Source organism: Strix aluco, chromosome Z (genome assembly GCF_031877795.1).
Source record: "Strix aluco isolate bStrAlu1 chromosome Z, bStrAlu1.hap1, whole genome shotgun sequence".
Lineage (NCBI taxonomy): Eukaryota > Metazoa > Chordata > Aves > Strigiformes > Strigidae > Strix > Strix aluco.
The window spans coordinates 82602976-82623502 of NC_133971.1; the positions used below are offsets into that span (position 1 = coordinate 82602976).

The 20527-nt window shown below is 40.1% G+C and overlaps 2 protein-coding genes across 2 annotated transcripts in view; one reads left to right on the forward strand and one right to left on the reverse strand.

Annotated features, from left to right (window-relative positions):
• Nucleotides 1-4187, forward strand: part of MTREX (Mtr4 exosome RNA helicase) — a 46473-nt gene extending 42286 nt beyond the window's left edge. Inside the window, exons 26-27 of the mRNA XM_074811721.1 lie at nucleotides 3468-3572; nucleotides 3937-4187. Coding sequence (XP_074667822.1) covers nucleotides 3468-3572; nucleotides 3937-3989 — 158 coding nt within the window. The 3' untranslated portion in view covers nucleotides 3990-4187. The remainder of the gene's footprint in view (nucleotides 1-3467; nucleotides 3573-3936) is intronic.
• The window catches only part of PLPP1 (phospholipid phosphatase 1), a 68751-nt gene continuing 52139 nt past the window's right edge, over nucleotides 3916-20527 (reverse strand). The window contains exons 4-6 of the mRNA XM_074811723.1: nucleotides 19828-19885; nucleotides 6699-6875; nucleotides 3916-4520 (exon numbers count right to left, since the gene is read on the reverse strand). Of these exons, the coding sequence (XP_074667824.1) occupies nucleotides 4395-4520; nucleotides 6699-6875; nucleotides 19828-19885 (361 nt within the window). The 3' untranslated portion in view covers nucleotides 3916-4394. The remainder of the gene's footprint in view (nucleotides 4521-6698; nucleotides 6876-19827; nucleotides 19886-20527) is intronic.

Genomic DNA, 20527 nt, shown 5'->3' on the forward strand with positions numbered 1-20527 from the left:
CCTGAAGGTCAAACCAGAATGAAAAATCTTACTTCATCTTTTCCAGCTATGTTGAAAGTTGTGAAGAACAGTAGAATGTGTGCACCAATCTTACAAGTCTGTATGTAATGACTGATGATTGAAAATCCTTTTTGAAGTTCTTACTGTCACGATTGTCTTGGCTCTCTCAAATGCTGTTTTCTTGTTTGTATGTATACAGTTGCAAATCGGAGCCCTTAAAACAACAGAAATCATGCACTTCTGTAATCCAGTGCATAGACCCCGGAACTTTCTAAAGCATATTGCCTTTAAGCAGCAGGAATCCTGGCAGTCTTTGATTCTGCATTCAGGAGATTCCTCCAATTGCAATGAATGTCTGAGCCTTACATCTGCTGTGGAGGCACCCTGAGTAAGGGGAATACAAAAGGAAAAGCAGTAGCTGGCTTATGTTTTTATGTTGGCACTTCGTTGTTCAGAATACACAGGGCAGTAGCATTTTCCATTTACTATATTTGGGCTATGGCTAGTTGGTCTAATCAACAGTGCTAGCTCCCTCAAAATCAGATCTTATGGGCCTATTTTGAGAACTTCAGTCCTTGTGGCAGGGGTTGACACATGATTTTTCCTTTAATAGGCTGGTTTTCTGTGCATTGTTCAAAAGGAAGGAAAGCGCCTCAGATGTCCGCTGTCCATTATGCTTACCTTAATAGCAGTGTAGTGTTGCTGAATCCCAGGGGAGTTTGCCCTGGTTAGCCAAGTCACTATAGTGATTTCAAAAAAATTAAAAACCAGAATACAAAAAAACCCCAAACAACAAAACACAAACTGAAACCCACAGCATCCTTATTGTGATCTTAAGTGCAAATTTTCATTTTAGGTATTAGTGCTTCTGTCTTAATTTTGATAGAAGTTGTTACCACAAGTTACAGTGTGATGGCTTGTTAAAGCTCTAAAAAAAGGTGTATTTTCCTCTTTGCCTTTCGGACAACATGGAATTAACAGTAATGAATCGCTGCTATTACAGGGAGTCCCAACTTCACTGTTGTGTATCAGTTGTAGTAAGGAGGCTGAAAATTGTTCAGCCATTAAAGAGTGCATTGGAAGTCACCACTTTAAACTAGTTTTTTTCATCACACCCCCCACCCTCCCTGCAACTTACTGAAAGTGCTTTCTGAAAAATTGTGCTTTTCATTTTTTGTGCTGCCATCCAGGCTAACAGGCACTAGCAGAACTGTTCTAGACAGAAATCTTGAGTCAATGGCATGCTTCCACTCTTCACAAGCCTGAAGATAGATGGCGTTCTACTATTTTATTACTGTTGATGGTCAAGTGTCTGAAACCTTTTGGATGCAGTTATGAGTAGTGTGGTACTTGTGGTAACTGGCTCCCTTTTCAGGTTGCAGCATATGCCTGAGTGCTCCAAGAGCAGGCATGCTTGCCAGATTGGAACAGTGTTGATTGGCTAATGAAAATGAGTTGTCATTAAGCTGAAATGTGTGTGTTGGAAAGAGGTAGAAATTAGAGAAGCTTTTTAAAGCTGTAGGGAAGAATGGCAAACTGAGCTAAGTATACTGTTAATCAGTTGCAGATTGACTGTTTTGTTTTGTGGAAGTAAGTATACACAGTAGTCATTTAGTCAAAAAATGCAATTTTTTTTTTCCATGCAAAAGAAAAGTATGTCTGCAACAACCCCAGCTCTGCTGCCTGTAAATGAGTACTCTCTGGATTGGTTGTCAGGCCTGGCCTTGTAAATGGAGACAAGCAGGATCTTTAAATGCTGAGCCGGGGCCTGCCACAACGCAGCGTGGCTGTGTTTGGGGGAGCTGCCTGCAGTCACTTGCATTGGCTTTGTTCTTTGTGTTCAATAGACTATGTATGGTTTTTTTCACCTTGTGTCATTGCAATAGGTTTTGCAGACTGCTGCCCTCACACAAACTATTCTTACTGTGGAAACTGACATGGCCTACTAGTACAGTATAAATGTACTTTTAGAAAATAGGTGATATTTTATTTAACTTCTCACTTTCCCAACAACATTTTTTTCATATAGACAGTTTTTCTCCAGATAGGTCACCTAGTTCAGCCCGCCATGCAATGAGCAGGGAGATCTTCAACTAGTTCAGGTTGCTCAAAGCCCCATCCAACTTGACCTTGAATGTTTCCAGGGATGAGGCATCTACCACTTCTCTGGGCAACCTGTTTCAGTGTCTCACCACCCTTACAGTGAAGAACTTCTTCCTTACATCTAATCTAAATCTACCTTCTTTCAATTTAAAGCTGTTATCCCTTGTCCTAGCCCTACACTCCTTGAAGAGTCCCTCCATCTTTCCTGTAGCCCCTTTAAGTACTGGAAGGCCGCTAGAAGGTCTCCCCAGAGCCTTCTCTTCTGCAGGCTGAACAACCCCAACTCTCTCAGCCTGTCCTCATAAGGGAGGTGCTCCAGCCCCCTGATTATCTTTGTGGCCTTTTCTGGGCCTGCCCCCTTGAGCAGGTCCATGCCTTTCTTATGTTGGGGGGCCCCAGAGCTGGACACCACACACACAGCACTGCAAGTGTGGTCTCAAAAGAGCAGAGGGGGAGAATCACCTCCCTCAACCTGCTGGCCACACTCCTCTTGATGCAGTCCAGGGTATGGTCTGCGGGTGCATGTTGCCAGCTCATGTCCAGCTTTTCATGGCCCAATACCCCCAAATCCTTCTCCAGAGGGCTGCTCTCAATCCTTTCATCCTATATTTACCCTATGACAGTTATTTTGCATACAGTAATTTTGTCTGTAGGAAATGACCAAACAGCATACTGTTTGTATGCTACTAAAAGAGCGTAAGCATTAGGGTCACTTCGTGGAAGTTGTTGCAGTAACTTGGGCTAAGCTGAGAAATTAAGAGGAGAGGAAGGCTTAACAAACTACACTTGGACATGAGGTTGCAGTGTAGGAGCTTTGTCAAGTCTGAGCTTGTATACATTACTATAAGTATGCAACTGGGTGGTAGAGTGGTCCAGACTCTGAGTGGCACAGGAGAATTAAGGTAGACCACTTACTGTCTCAGTGGATCTACCAACTAAAGAACTAAGGGCTAGCAAAAAAATAAACACAGCCGACATGTGGTGGTTCTTGAAGCAGGAAACTTCTGAATCCCTTGAACCTGTGTAGTTTTTGAGGGAAGTCTTAACAAGTACTTGAAAGAAAAATCCACTAGTAGTTACTAGTTCTGTGGTTAGATAGTTAGAGGCTGTGTAGAAAAAAAACAAGAACAGGACAAGCACATAGAGGATAGCTTCAAGGAAATGCCTGATGGAAAAAGTTACTGTTAAACAGAAACCAAGCTTAAGATATATGTATGGCCATTCTTACCCTTGGCTTCTAGATAAATTGAACAGGGTTGAAGAAGGAACTACTGCTCTGGCTCAAAGTGGGCCCAAGGAGCTGAATTGTTCAGTGACACAATGTGGCAAAGGATACAAAGTTTTCCCTCACTCTTTTTGTACAGGTAGCATAATTCGTTGCATGAGGAGGCTAGAAGAATTGCTTCGGCAGATGTGCCAGGCTGCAAAAGCCATTGGAAACACAGAGTTGGAAAATAAGTTTGCAGAGGGTATGTATTTCACTTCCACAGTATAAGAAGTAAGTGTAGAAAGCATATGAAAGGAAAGGGCTGCGGGGAGGGGAAGTAGGGCAGGGTGTGGGTGAATGATTTGGTATTAACAAGCTTCTGGTATTGACTTCATAGTAAACGGCATCATTGCTCTCCTTCCAGGCAACACCTATGTTAAGTTTGACTTAAGTGCATACTGACAGTTTAACCAAGTTTGTGACTGAAAATGGATGTACAATGACTTTCATTTAAGGCCTGTAACACTTTCTGTGCTGCAAAGTATTACAGACCTGTAACTGCACTTAAAATAGTGATTGTGTCAATTATGACTGCTGGACATTAATACAGTTTTCTTTTTTAATAGGGATTACAAAAATCAAGAGAGATATTGTGTTTGCTGCAAGCCTTTACCTGTAACAGAAGGTATCTTCTAGAAACAGTACTAGATTCACGTTACGGAACAAGATCATCAGCTTCACATGCTATTTTCATTTCAAGTCATTATTTCTTTTAATGGTGTGTATTTAAAACCAGTTGTTTGTACATGCCTTGCTAAAACAGCAGTGTATGTAATATAACTGTTACTATGTTTTCAATAAAAATTTACAATTTGAATAGCTTTTTTCTTTTATGCAAGAGCTTGAACCAACAGAAATTTAAAAGTTTAGATATACATTAATGGTGGTAGATGTTACTATATACAGGTAGAGTGAGCATCCAAGAGCAGCAGCAGTCTCTTAAAGGCATTTACTTGTATTACATAGTTAGACTTGTGAAATTATTTTCCTTTCAGAGAGCAAGGCAGGTGAGGTGGGCTATTCTTCATGGTTGATGATTGCTGCCAAAGTGATTTCCATTTGTTGGAGTCTCATGTAGGGTTGTATGGGAATCTTCTTTCGGTTGAAATGTACATCCTCTCACTTTGAAGAAGTCAGACACATATACAACCTAAGTGAACAAATGAGGGTTAAGCTCTTGCACTTCTGCAGAAGGTAAATTCCATGATCAAAAGTAATAAAATGTTTAAACAGATTAAAACATTAGAAAATGCTAGGAAGTCTTGTATACAATTCTGGCATCTGTTCTTTCAATAGCTTTTTCTCCAGCCATTACCCCTCTCCCACTGACCACTTAGCCACTGATGGTTTAAGCCAAATTCAAGGCTTATGTGTTAGCTGCTGTAACTGCCTTACCAGGCACTGGTTCATTACAATAGCCATAGTCTCAACAACTCTAAAGGAAGGAGCAAGATAGGCTTGCTGAGGGCCCCCATCGCATGTACTGTTAAATTTATTCTGTAACTTATTTATTGTGCTTTAGCTGAGAAATAGGGCTCAATAGTTAGTAACTAGCCTCTGGAGTGTCACTCTCACTTGCATTTCTTTAAAAGCTAGTTAAACCAAGCTTGGATTCCTCTCCTTGACAAGGTTCACAGCAGTTCCCTTCCCAACACGTGTCTCACCCAAGTTCCAGCACCTGTAAGGCCAACTCTATCCACATTATCCTTTCCTACATTCCTTTGAACATATCACTTCCTTCACAGCTACCAACTATATGAGACTTGATCCAATTCTGAGGCTACCCACTACCCACTTCATCAAGCCATACTAGTGAGCATGCTGGGTACAGTGCTGCATGAAGTACAATAAATGAGAAGCCTTCTCTCATGATCCCTTCCCTTCCTACTTCTTCCCCTCCCAATGCAAACTGAAGAACTGCAGGAGAACTGCAGAACACAACTCAGGGCAGCAGCAGAAGACATCTTCCACACCAAGGGCTAGGTGATGACCCAGCATGCTGTTTCAGCTTCAGTTTCAGCTTCCACTTAATGCTGAATTCACTCGGCTCAATTTAGTGCTCCATTTGCAGTTGTAGTCCCAGCATGCTTACTTACCTCAGCTTTCTGTTTCTGGAGGTGAACTCTTCAGTTCTTTCAGATAAGGTGTTTGAGGGGGTTTATTTAAGTTTTCTCACCTTTCAACTCTGTTCACTGTAATGCCACCTTCTACTCATTCTTGTATTATTGAGCATCTCTAAGATACCCTCTCAATCATCCACACCCTTCACTAAACTCATTTTTCTAATACAAGTGCCCTCAGCTCGTCAATCCCTGATGTTTCTCGTTCCCTGCGCTCCTTTTCTTAGAAAGTGAGATTGTACAAAAATGAGGGGTAGGATTATGTTTTAGTCAACATGCAGCCATTTAATAAGAGCTAATGCAGCATGTAGGTTTCCCAGAGCTACTCCCAAGATTTGTTTTGATGATTGCAACAAGTAAACAAAGCTCTGTCTTGACATGAACCATACCCTTCTGACTTTCAGCTGAGAAAGTGCTTATGTTGGAGGCGGTTCTTCTCAGTGAGCCTCAGTTCTTGGTAACTGAATTCTTTAGTATGACCTCAATTAGCTCATGTCTCTGAACCAGAAGTCTCTCTGATCTGTCCCTTCCCATGGATGAATCAACCATGGCACTGTTGAGAGCCAGCACAACTAAGTCAACCAGGCCTGCAGCTCCACGTTTAGCTGAATCTCTGTTCCTTGGGATAGCTTTTCACTCATCAGTACAGCTAAGCTTCACATGCTGGTTGCTATGCATAACTTTAGCACTCAAAATGCACACAAGAAATGGTGAAGGGTTTTTGTTTCCCATCAGACTGAAAAAGCAGGCTGTAAAAGCTAGCGGAGGCAGACACTAGGCATGCTGTCTGTATCCTTAAAGGCCTTTTTTTGCCCTGCTTACTTTGTACACAGTTCTGTTGTACCTGCAATTCAGAATTCAGCTAGAAGCAAAAGCTCTATCTTTTCTTGATTATATAGAGGCCCATGCAGCTTTGCAGTTGACTGTTTCTATCTCAGTTATTTGAAAAGCTCTTGGGCAGGGATAATTTCACATTGTCCAACAGCTAAAACAGCCACTTATCTCATCATTGGCCCAGAGTCTGCCTCAGTCCCAGAAGTACTATGGCTACCTCCAGTTCAAGGAGTTGTTTCCCCTCTCCAGCAATTTTCAAAGCATTAGGAAGACAGGTCTGTATTCATCTGAACATAGCCTGCAGTTCTAAGGTGCTGTTTATAAAAGCAGTGTTTACACACACACACACACACCCCCCTTCAGGAATTACTTACAATGAGCACAGCTACCACTGCTCCCTGAATGAGTCCTGTTAAAACATCACTCCAATGATGCTTGTAATCAGAAACACGTGAGAGACCCACATAGATAGATGCAGCAATAAGACCAAATTGTAGAGTAGGACGTACAAGTCTTGCCCAGTCTCCTTTCATTCTGGCCTGAAGGTAAAGCTAAAAGGAAAATTATAAAATACATTAAGTAAATACAGAAGCAGTAATCATCACATAAAATTGTGTTGGGTCTGTTCAAAAAGTTGAGTTGAAATTAGTGTTCAGAGACATGATAACATCCACAAGTGTTCCAAATGCTATACTCTCACAAGTATGCCAAGGCAGAGTTTGATAGTGTTGGTCTATATGTTTTACATAAAGCTACATAACACCATCATATAGATACTTGCTGTATTTGTACCAATGTGACAAATTACTATTTTCAGGATAAAGGTACTGGTAATACCAGAGCCACTTAAGGCTTAGAAAGAATCCAGTGGAAATCAAACCAGTATTTTAGTCCTACATTAACTACAGGTAAGTCTTACACACACATAAAAATCTGGCAACCATCCAAATTTACAGTCCTCCAAATACAGGGAGCCCCATCTTGCTCTGAGCAGGAAGACCATGAACACCTTTAGTAAAGTTTACATATACTATGCACAGAGTTGACAAGTTTTTAACTTTATTCTCAATTCCAGTCACCTTCAGTATTACCAACTTTTAGCATAATATTCCAGCTGTAGTTAAGCATCAGAACTAACCTGATACATCAACATCTAGGATAACATTCCTCAGTTGTCACTGCTGTATTTCACTGAGCTCCATCTGTTCCTAGTCCATTTTAGCTGCACACTAACCATGTTGCCACTCTGGTAAGCCAGTGGATACTCGCAGTTCTCGTGCTTTTTCCCTCCCCTCATGTGTATGCTTTTGATGAGTTCTCAAATTCACAGTATTTATTACTTTCCCATCTAATGTAAGACCCTGCTTCTGTCTCCTCTGGTCTGTTTAGGACAGAGACCTCTTATTTCAGCTATAAGAGGAGCTTCTCCAAATCCACCCTGTAAACATCATTGAATTTATTCTAGAACTTGATCCTGTCAAGATAGGCAACACAGTTACCGTATTTACAGAGAAGAACAATACAGTTGGAAGTTATATTTAACATTTCAAGTATATCTTTTCAGTACCATCTAGGAACTTCAGGTCGAGTACAAAACCTTAACTGACAGTCTTGCAAAATCAGAGAAGCTAACTAAAACACAGGCTTCAGGCACTAAGCACACTAAACTTCTGGTAAATCCCTCCGTTGCCAACTGCAAAAGCCATGGCTACCTTGTAAAAGCATTACATTTACAATGTAAATACTGGTATAGAGCATGCACTGTAGATACAAAGGTGCTACTTTCCAAAGTTAAACATTTGGGGAACGTTTGGTTGGTTTCTGTGAGTAACTCACATCATAATTTTGGTATGCTGACTTTTCAGCTATAAATGGAACATCAAAAAGATCAACCCAATCCATAACTAGGTTTCATTAATAGTAAGGTCATGGTGAAATCTGAAGAAGCTACAGCTAAGCCTGAACTGGAAAATAATTTTTTTTCCCCTCAAGTGGTGGGCACTGCCTATTTCTGGGGACCTTAATTTCAGCACTAGGGAAAATACTGTTTAGCCACTTCAAAAATTAGCTGTCACACAGTTCTTTTAACAAAAGGTGTTTTAATGGTCTTATACTAATACTGCCTCTGGATTTACCAAGAGTAGACCAGAAGACTACCTGAGTGCCAAATGGAGCAGAGGTGCGTCTAAGGAACACATGCTGGTAGCCTGAAGAGAGCTGGCTGATGATTTGATACTGGCTGTTCTTTCCTCTTTTCCTATTCACACCAAATTCTGCTTAGGACAGCTAAAAATACCTTGCTGTAATACAAGTTTTTTCCATGTAAGCATTTCTGATAGTTGACAAAGATGTATAGTTGTATTAGAAAGAAAAAGACTGCAAATAGGTGAAAAAGCAGGTTTACTTCTGAACAGAGGAATTAAATGAGGCAAGCCAGACAAAAACCAAGCTTGGAAAGATGCCAGCCCACAACACCAGATGACCAAGAGTCTTTGAATCCCTATTACACAACATGTATTCAGATTTTCTTTCTGCTTGACAAAGCATCAAACAAGACACTTGGATTTAACATCTACATGAAGACTTAATTTCCATAAGAAGGAAGTAATCTCCAGTCATAGAGAAGATCTGGAGATGCTTTATCACCTGCAGAACACGCGCAGTTGCCTACAGACTTCATCAATTCTAGGTGCCTCCTCACACCACCAACTCCAGTAGCTGTAGAGGAAATGCCCAAAGCCCTTCTTGCACCTTATTCTAAAACTAGGTGTGAGAAGAGTGATGAATCATACCACAGGTGTCAGTGTGACTGATCACTGCTGTATTTACTTTCAAAAGTAGCAGCTGTTGTGATTTTTTTCCATTATTCTTTCATTCAGTTGAGAGTAACTGATTATTAACCAGCTGCTACAATGGCAAATTCCATGTTATTTTTGAAGAGGTAACTTCAAACTGACACTGCTTTTAATAGACTCAGGCAGTCATGCTCCCCTGCAAAGATTCTTCCTACTACCATGACTCACTCAGACAACAGTGACATGTCTGGGCTGAAATGGGCCAGCAGGACCACACAGGGAAATAAAGCAGCCAAAGAGAGGCAGGAGCTTTTGCCTTGCAATTCATAGAATCATAGAATGGTTTGGGTTGGAAGGGACCCTAAAGATCCATTAATATAAACCCAGGTTGATACCATAAGTAGACCCAAGAGTCCTTTATACAGCAGTAGTCCTTATATAGCATTATATGCACAATATAGAGGTGTCCTGGTGTTACACTGCAATAACACTACTATTTTGACCCTGTTGACTAACAGAGGGCAATGACTTCAGCTGTTTACAGAACCCCTCCTGACATGCACAGCACGCCTCAGCTTCTTTTGCTCCTCTTTGAAGTCATTTACAGCACAGGCTTAAAAAAGGGAAACAGAAGCAAACCCCTGCCTGCCTCCCCACCTAAGTCTGTTTGCTAGAAAGGAATAAGCTTTAGAGTAGAACTTGTAATCTATGGATGCAGCAGGAACTTTAGGAAACGTCATCTGGCACATACTACTGTAATGCCCCTTCACAGCAGTTCACTTGTTGCTGAGAAATACATTTGTGGGCTTATGAACACAGCAGGAGCATCCACAGCTGTTCTGGTAGCAACGTGCTCCTATAAGTGACAGCTACTACACCATACCAGCTCCTGGCTACCCTGTTTTCGAGCATCTGTCTGATCATTCAGTAATATAATTCAGCTATGATCTATTTCTCCATCCTGCTGTTTCTCATGTTTGTTTTGTAAAGTACATAAATAGATTTCATAGAAACTTTCTTGTAATGGGATTAAATAATCTTCAACTTTTTTTTCCCCTACTAGCTAATGCTTACTCTATAATGAAAGTATGTTCTTTACACCACACACATCCTGAACACAAGTTTCTTCTTAATCTATGGTCTAGTACTTCATTTCTAAAAATACACACAGGAATGAGAAGAAACTCACAGCCACTTTGTGGCTTGTTGCAAGAAGCCACAGACATGAGTGGAAGGGTCTCTGCAACTGGAGAGTTATTTGTTGCTCTTAATGTTTCTAGCATAGCTTTCAAGTATTTGCTCTTCCACTGAAGCAGTATTAATATACATATATACATGATGCCTGCCTACCTAATTTTAAAGTACAGTGACTTTTATTTCCTAGATGGACTTTTGTAACCATGCAGCTTCACAAGAAAATTTCCTAACAGCCAACATCTCACATCCCTACCTTAAGGGCACGAAATTGTTTTAAATCTACCAAAACCTCCTCACTCCACAAACCAAGGTCGTATTTCAGATACTTAATTTCAATACTTAAAACTCCTCATTTTTCATTCAATACCTTTTCAGTTTTTTTCCAAAATCCTGTTACACAAAAACTCTATACTGCAAAATATTTTGCCTATTAGGGCATGGGAAATCCTCCTGTACTTCCAGTCTTCCTTCAAGAATGAAAGTCAAAATAAAGGAAGTTTTGGGGGTTTTTCCCCTACTGAGGAAGAGTTTTACTGATACCAATTGATTTGTTCTGTCACTTTTCAAAAATTATTTTATTCAATAGGATTTTAGGTTTCCCAGTATCTAAAGGCCCTAGTAATCACACTTCCTACAGGTGTCCTGTTGTGTCCTAATGAACGGAAGTACACTTTCCCTTTGGAGATGTACCTGTTTTCCCTCTTATTTTTGTCTCCTCAATCCTAATATATTCATAGCATCATGAACTTAATAGCAAAACAGAGAAAGCATATGGTTTTCCTAGAGAGAAAACTCCTTTGTGAGTCAGGGAAGTGAGAACACTTCTTGAATTGTCCGAGTAAAAGTAGTAAGAGTCTGGAGGAGAAACAAAGGTGCAGAAATCAGTTTTCTTAGGAAGTAAGCCCTACTGTGAGAGACAATAGTGGCTGATACAAGTTTTGGGAGAGAGCAGGTAAATGGCATTTACTTTGCTTAGCTTAGCATTTACCATTAGTCATTAACTTCAGTTTCATCATACCTGCCTGAGCATCAAGAAAAAGTCCTATGGCATTACTGTTTTGCTCTTTAACAGGCACAAGATCCTACTGCAGTTATAATTAGTATTTGGATCCTTTATTGACTATAGTTAGAAAAGCTCGTACTTCGAAGCAAGTCTGCTGACCCAAAAAGTTCAAAGAGCCACAAACGGTAATCAGTGCTGTGGAAATCTACCATAAGTATTTGTCCCAAACCAAGAAGCTCTGAAACAGTAAAGCGTGAGCCACCTCAAATGTGTGTACACATGTATGTGGTTGGGTTTGGGATTTCTGGGGTGGAGGGAGGGGATATAGAGGTACTGTGTTTTGGTGGTTTTGTTAATGAGACTGAGGTGGAAGTAGAAGGGAAAAGGCACGTGAGGCACCAGTGTTTGAAAGTCTTCAGAAAAAACAACCTCAGAATAACTAATATGATAAACAATGGGGCAAAATTCTCCAGGAGACCTGGGGTTAGGAAGGAAGACCCAGGCACACTTATAAGACAGGAAAATTCCATTTCTATGGATATCCCAAGGACTTCCTTACAGGACACTCTTAAGACTGAAGTTGTCCATTAGGAAACTGAGTAGATGCACAGAGCACCAGAGTAACTATCCACCCTCCAACTCCATCAGTAAATAAGCATCATCCCCTTTCTGTGAGAAGAAGGGACTCCAGTAACTACACTACTACACACTTCTACAAGACAGTTTGCACCTGAGTATCTTCAATACAAACAGTTATTCAAACAAGATCCTCCAAGAGAATGAAAGACCTGAGACATTCACTCTGGATTCTTGCATAATGCTATAAAGCAACAGAAAACAAACACTTAAACAGATCTGCCATTCCCCTGTTCTAGTCCTGCTCAACAGTCCAGCAGTACAGACACAAGACACACCTGCCCTGCTCATACTAGGTTACAGGGGAGAAAAAAAGCCCACTTCAGAAATCTTCCAAGCTTTTTCCTTCTTCTGTGAAGGTTTGCAAAAGAGTTCTTCCCTTCCTGCATGTTACAGGAACCTTTACAGATTCCTTTGTATAAAAGCAAGTTGATATAAAAGTATTCCTTGAATTCCAGAGTTTATGCTAGCTGAAATACGATGAAGTGTAAGAAATCCAGGAAACAGTTTAAAAATTGCAGTTCCAAGCACAAAACAATGGCCAAGAGCCACAAGATGTGCTGAGAAATAATCTGTCATATACAATCTTGTGTTTATGCAAATACTACATACAAGTGCAGCAGCTTGTTTTATACTTGTAAGCACAGTATCTACAGTTAAATAGAGCTTTAAGCAGCAACAAGGCACTGCCTGCAAACCAGAAATCAATGTGCAGTGTCTCACGTGAAACTTGATTTTAGTATGGATAATGTCTATCCCATGTAATTTTAAACACAACAGGCTCACATACAAACAGAAAACTATTATAAAAGCACTACAGAGATGTAGCAGAATTCATGAGTCACTCATGAGCTGGGGTTCTTAAAGAAAAAAGCAACTTAGACTTCTAAGTTTATTTTGTCTTTTTAATGACATCTCCTCCTTTTCTTAACAAATACATACTTATGATCCCTGGTATATCTGCAATATTATCCATTCTTTAGTTTTATTTTGATTGAGCAGAAAACAAAGGAAAAAAAACAGTATTTCAGAATTAATTTTTCCTCTTCCAGTGAAGGAAAAGGATACAGGTCTGCAGTTACTTCAAGGTGGTGGTCTATCTAAACTGCTGTTCAAAGGGGTGATCTATCCCTTTAACCATGTATTCCCACTGACCCCCTGTGCCAGCTCTGATGTTTGAATAGCCCTACAGTGAGCTGGTACAGGGAACTGATCCATTGGACAGCTGAATTAAGGGTGAAAAAAATGACTGGTCTATGAAAAGGCAGAATAGGTACTAATCTGGCTGTTAAGATAGCTGCACACTACTGTCAAAAGGCAACTGATGCACAAGAGCTGCCTCCTATGCAATGTGAAAAACACCTCTGTTACTAGCGATAGCCCAACTCTCAGTTCAATGTCACAAGTACAATAAATCTATTCCGTACAGAAATTTCCCACTGGACAAGTAATGTTTTTTGGGTTTTTAATGCTCCAACTCAACTTGGCTGTACACTGCAGAAATAATTGTTTATTGACATCATTTTACCATCAAGCAGGATAAACAATAACATTTTATTCCATTGCAAATGCTAACACTTGGATCTTTTCTGATGAGCAAAAGCTAAATATGTTCCTTCTACCTGGTGTAAGGATTTTTCTCTTCTGTCTACCAAGTTATAGAAACCTTTACTAGAAGAACATAAGCACTGCAAGGTATTACTTTCAGCTCAGTCCACAATAATTTCATCACTCCTGACAGCCATAACTTTTAAGCAAACTATGGAGAAGTTGTTTTGCTTTGTTTGCTTACTGTTAAAAAGTCTAAATACCAATGCAAGCAGAAGCACAAGCATCTCCATACTTGAGCCTTACAGCATGACTAGCTACCCTTTATTTTTTCATCTCTTCTTCAAGTAAGATGCTTGGTACTGGCCACAGCTACAGCCAAATAAAACATTTTCAGTAATAAATGTCTTTTCACTAGTTTTTGAAGACTGGGTAGTCCTCAGCTTTCACATGGGCAGGAACACATTAAGGACTGTCCTGTAGCTCCAGTCAGTAAAGCAATACTGTCACACAAACAGACATACCTAAAATACTGGTTAAAGGCTCCAAGGCTCTTACTTGGGTACTGTTTCACTCAACCTCCAATCCCAACATAAACAATTAAAGTAAGAAATTTCAAGAGCAAAGCTTGACTGGCACATTTAGGAGCATGAGTACAAAAAGCATCCTAAACCCCACCTTCACTTGTGTTTATTTAGTCTATGATCTCTCTGCAAAAGGTGGCTGTCAGCCCAGGTCACCAAAATACTAGTCATCCTCCCCATTCTCATCTGTAATTCCCTGTGTCCTTGGACACACAAAGTGTTCTTTCCCAATGAACAGTGGGAAAGTTTGAGAGCCACTCAAGTTACATCATGCAAAGATTCACCATCCCCTTTCGTCCCAAGTCTAAGCAACACAAATGTTGCCATCCCCAGAATAGCAGGGCAGCTTGGCTGGGTTTCTGCAGCCCTGTTCTTCATCCCAGGTTAGGAGCTGGCAGAGACATGCCCAGGCCAGCTACAGACAACGCCGACTCCATTACAGCAACCTGATCCTCAGCACCACACTCATTTCTGCCAACTGCAAACAGCTGCAGTGGGGTCATTCTCCCTACTGAAAACAGCATGCATTTTAATTTACAATAGCTTTCAGATGTAAGTTTTTTTAAAAAAGTTGAAGCAAAAATTTAGGACTATAACTGCAGCACCTACCACTCTAGGGGAGGGGTGCTAGTTTGGTCACATGGACATTGCTAGAAGAGACATTCAACTACACTCGTCCTCCCATTCTCCAAGCCAAGATAAAATGGTCTTGTTGACACAGGAGAGATAGTGCCAGCTGTTTAACTATGAAAGAAAAGGAGCAGCAGGGGGAGGGGATGACGGAGATAATTTGGGATCCAGCATCTGTTATTAGGTCACTGGGTTCCCACACACTGTTGCACCTCAAACTCCCTCTAGTTTCCCCATGAAGCTGCTGTTGGCAGAAGCATCCCAGAGATAAAGGCTCCGTCTGGACCCAAAGTGACCCACCTAGCTCTGTCAAATGAATCTCAAAATATATTCTCCACCACAACTTCCTGGCCTGACAGTCTGCAAGCAGGTTTTTTTCTGTGGTTTCACTCATTCTATATACCAGTTAGAACTAGAAGAAACCTGAAGTCTAACCTGAAACAGACTAAAAACCCAGGCCTTAAACTGGTCCAGCTAGACACAACAGCTTTTTTACAGGTACATGGCAACATAACATCCAGTTAAAAAAACGTAGCAGCGACCTCTGTGGTGTAATAATAATAACAAGTGATATACACTACTGCTTATTTAAATAGGTAGATTATATATGCTATTTAACATTCCCTAAGGTTATACAAAACCTACACATTTCTATTGTATTATCATTCTTTTAGAACCTGTTAGATACTTGTTTTATGAAACAGAATTAAAGCATTCTTCTTGTTACTCTGCAGATGAGCAAACCTCTTTTCTTAATGGAAATCACTGCCCCAGTGATTTGCAGTAGGCACTGCCCTTGCTTCTGTTTTAATGCCAGACAGTCATATACAGCAAGCTACATGAGACCAGTTCAAGTAGAGATTTTGCACATGAGCACAGTAACAATTCAAACAGTAAAAAAATGTAATTCATTATATTTTGCCATAAAAGGCTTTAAGAAGGGACTAGCTTCATGAAGCTGCTATCAATTATGGAAATATGTAAATTGATATGGTATCACAGACTCATTCCTTTTATTTAGATAACCTTTAAAAGCTTGACTGCCACATGCATGGAAGGTGAACGCTGCTTCTGCAAGGAACCTAAGACAGACAATAGTAAGTAACTGTAAATGCTGGGGAACAAAGGTTATTTGTGTTCTCCCAGAAATATGAGCCCAAATTACATACCAAGTAAGTATTTCCATTTTTTGGGTTAAAAGTGAAAGTTCTACTCTCCAATGCTGTCCCACAAACCAAGAGACAAACTAAGGAGAAATGCTTCAAATTCCCAGATATGTGCTTGCTTAGACTATTCATTTTGAATAGTTCATGTGGCATGATATTCTTGTATGTTTCTTTAGCTCTTAAAATTGAAGTTATGTATTTTCAATTTGGAATTTCAAGCTTTTCAGCTACTATCCTTCCCTTCTGAACTAAATCACACATTTTCTTCTATATGCTCCTGAAGCAAGAAAATGAGACATCATCTAGACAAAATCCCTGCTTCCAGGGTAACGAAGCCCCCAGAATACAAAGACATTAAAGTTACAACATCCTTAAGAGATGAACTTTTAAAAAAAAAACCACCCACCCAGCAGTACCTACAGCTTACAGTTTTTGTCAACAACTTCCTTCACATTAAATATAAAGCCTGAGCCATCAGATATTTCTGATATGTCAGATGCCCTCACTATGGGGTGGGGACATGCAGTACAGGATTATGTTAAAAATTGCGGTTTTAAATCCCGATACCAGCAAAGCCATGCAGTCAGAACTCAGATACCACAGTTCTCACCGAGACTTGTGGAATTTCTCATGTCACCAAAGGTTTAAAGCATTTAAAACATTTGAAAAGGCTGATGAACCACCTCATGTTCATTTTTAATCCATCATGTGCAAGTGCACAGAACAGAAAAAAGCTACAATTTAAAGCAGAATGGCTGGATTGCAAACGAGTTAAGTAACTGAAGTTGCAGAAGTATTTCACTACTTCACCTAGTATTTTGCAAGGTGGCTTTAAGCCACACACATCAACTTCAAGCATCTTTCATTTCACAGCTGCAGTGTTTGTGGCAGAGATCATTTCCCCTTTGATTCCACCAAAATGTTCCCTCATGTTTGAAATGCATAATCTGACACAGTACACATGTTCAGCAGGTAACATTTAAGAGCATGCTTTCTGCAGTACGCACGTGGCAGGCTCCTCCAGTCTCTCCAGAAACCAGCATACTAGTGTCTGGTTATGATTAATGCTGCCTATGAGTAATGCCACATGTTAACGATTCTGTCCTGCTCATGACTCAGTCCATGGCTGTATTAAGTGTGCAAAGAGCAGATGAAGCCAGCACCAGAGTTCAGTTAACGAACAGGTTATCAAGTGCCACAGGTTTGGTTTAGAGCCAGCAGCAGCACTCTGCCTTGCCACATGCGCAAGGGGGGAGGGTTAGAAAACAGTTTTCCTCATGTTCCTGCAGTAGCTGTCTATCTGCTTGAAGACATCTGTACTTACTTTTTTTACCTTTTTTTTATTAAAAAAAAAGATCACATTCAATGCAAAGGTTAGTATGCAGTAATGCTGTGTTAATCAGCAAGGTAAAAACGTCCTGCACAGGTGTCATTAACCTTCTTCAGACATCCCTATGAAAGACTCCCAACAATTTCTGAGTGAATAATCTTGTTACAGAAGAAAGTACAAGTCTAATCTCCACAAAGCCTCTTACTTGTACTGGGTAACAGCTCAGCCAGAGACAAGACAAGAAACTGGGGTGCAGGAATAGATGAATGCCTTCTCCTTCAGCCAGGGTTCTGGCTACTCATTGACAAGTTTACTGAATAACAAACTGATCTCCAATAAAGCAATTACTGTTTAAGTCTTAACATGACATTTGTTGAAGACATTCATACCCTTCTAGTCTAAGGGAGCTAAGTAAAGCCATGTTGTCTTGTAGTTACTCCAGAACTGAATGAACATGAGGACAGTTTCTGGAGCAGTAGGCTCAACTACAGTAAGTTCTATTTCATTGCTGAACTAGGACTGACACAAGCTCTGGATTTACAGCATTTCAAAGTGGCATACAGAGGATGATTTGACTTCCATGCCCTACTTCTCCCCCATGCAGAAGGTTGTTAAGAGTGAAGCTCACACACACACAAAGCCCCAAGACACATAAGGTTCACAGTTGCGTGTTGAGGAACTCTCCACACAAGCTCCTTTGCATGGATTCAAAAAGCCATGCCACAGGGAGCTACAGAAAGCATTATTTAACCCACATGAAATTTGTATCTTCAAAACAAAGAATTCTTGACTTTCTTGCCAAAGGCTGCATTTTTTCAAATCCTAGCAGGTTAAACAAACAAGGTCTGAAGACCAAGCTGTTCAGCACATCTTCTACTACATTGCATTCAACTAAAGATGGCCTCAGTATTACAGCAAGGGAGAGGGGGGCAGGGTGGGGCAGGCAGTGAAGCACACACAGGTTTTAATGAACAGATGAAAGGTTTGAAAATAGCAACTCCTTTCTCTCAGTGTGCAGCAGCTGAGAAGTCCTCCTGACCACCACCATTTCCCCAGTCTGCAGCAAGCGGGACTCTCCTTACACACACCTGTGACAGTGGTATAAATTCAGACAGATTCAGATCCCTGATAAATTACTATAATCCAGTCAGCATAAATTATAAACCATACACACTGCCACACATCTAGCCAGTCTTTTCTTGTCTGTAAGTTTGTGCTTCTGAGAGGTGGCAGTATTCCATTCTCATATTGCTCAACAAAACCATGCACGGAGAAGTTGGATCTGGCTGAAGTTGGGTATGGCTGAACCCAATGGAGCAAATCAGTATTAGGTTGCTATATAGCAGTAATTGCTCCACTGTACTATGGAAATAGTGGTTTTGGAATCATATCACAAATGGACCTATATAATTTTGGAGACTGCCAGTCGTAACGCGCAAGACACTATTTTTAAAACCAGCTGACACAGGAAGTTGCACTATATTCTAGTCAAACCCATGACATAATAGTACTGTGAACTCTTGGTATTTTAACACTAGAGACAGGTGAGAGGGGAGAGGAACTAAACAGGTTTAGCAATAAACAAACTTTAATGATAGATCCAAACTGAACACTGAGCTTCTGAAAAGCCTTTATTTTAAAATAAAGTTTAAAAATACCTATGTCATACTGAAAAGCCACCCCTTTCTGTTTGTGGTTGTAGCTTTTTTACTTTAGTTTGGATAATCTGTCCATCCACTGTGGATGTTATACTATTGCCAAGAGACAGAAAAAATTAAAAATGCAATCAAGATGAGAAGGCAAATTGAATCTGAGCTCTGAAAATCCTGGTATGTATGTATTATGTTAGGAATTTATATCCGGGACTAGAGCTTAATTTTCCAACTGCATTAATGACAAAAGTGCACAAAATTGTTTAATACTTTGTGTTACAAATAAGCTGGGGGAGAACAATCGCAATCAATCTTTCAGTGTTACAAAGCTTGTCCTAGGAGTGAAGGTAATTTGCCCTAGCTGACTTGCAACAACTTGAACTGAAATAGATTAGGCTACAATTGAAGCATTAGTGAACTGATCTTATCATTAGTATCTACTTCCACACACAGATCTGTCCCCTTGCTTCCCTCACTCTTTCGCCCCACTCCTAGAAGATAGGAGAAATTAAAAGGAATTTAAAAATTCAGGTTGATTTTCTGTTTTGTGCATATGGGCCCATACACATTTGATCAGGGTTTAAGTTTATGGTTATTGTTTTTTAAATAGGCTTTCCATGTTTCATTAATTCAGACATATCTCATTATATATTTTTATATGGCTTGCAATACTTTCAATCTAACTAAATTTAAGTAGCAGCATATTTTCCAAACCCACTTGTGACCGGGTTCATTTTAGACAAGACACACACGCCAACTACCATATTACTTCTAGGCACATTGAACAAATTCTCTTCTTGTCCCAGTATCAGTGGTGTTCCCTTACAACTCCTACTGAGAAATCTTCAGACAAGCATCCTACAAAAGCAATGTCTCTTGTGCAAAGCAGCCAAATAAATATTTCAAATTTTGTACTAGGTAACTTAACAGACTTTTCATTGCTATTTAAAGAGCATACTTACTGCTAGGAAGAGCATGCAGTACATGGAGAACGAAGAATGGCCAGAGTAAAATGATAGTCTGGAAGAGAAGAAAGCAGACATTTCATTATTTTGCTTTCGCAACACTCAGTCTACAGTGATACTAATTTATCTTACACAAGGAAACTGGTAAATTGCAAACATATCAATGCTTTTTCTTCAGGAGGCTACCTAGGCACAACAGCCATCATGCATGTCCGACAACAGCTTCTGACAAACAGCAGATACTGTATTCCAGCATTAAGCTGATCTCCATATCAGGTAGTAACTACTAGCTCTCTGACTGAAGTTTGAGCAGCAAGTGGACACAGCCTCAAAACTATCAAGTGTCCTTTAAAGCTGTGTATTTATTTCATCTTGATAAATACCAGAATACTGTAAATATTATCAATTTTTAAAATTACTTATGTGATAGTCACAGTATGTAGATGAGAAGAAATGACACATTAATCACCATCAAGAAGTCATTGTTAACAACTCCCATCTAGATGTTTATACCACGTATACATATGTATACCTTTGATAAACGTACTGATTGATGCAGACCACTATCATCTGTCAATGAAGGGTAGGGAGAAAAGCAGGAAGGCAGTTCGTTAGCCAGCCAACCACAAAAGATGACACTTCATCTAATATTTGTAGAAATAGCTTCATACTTGGCTATCTCATTTAAAGAGTGTCA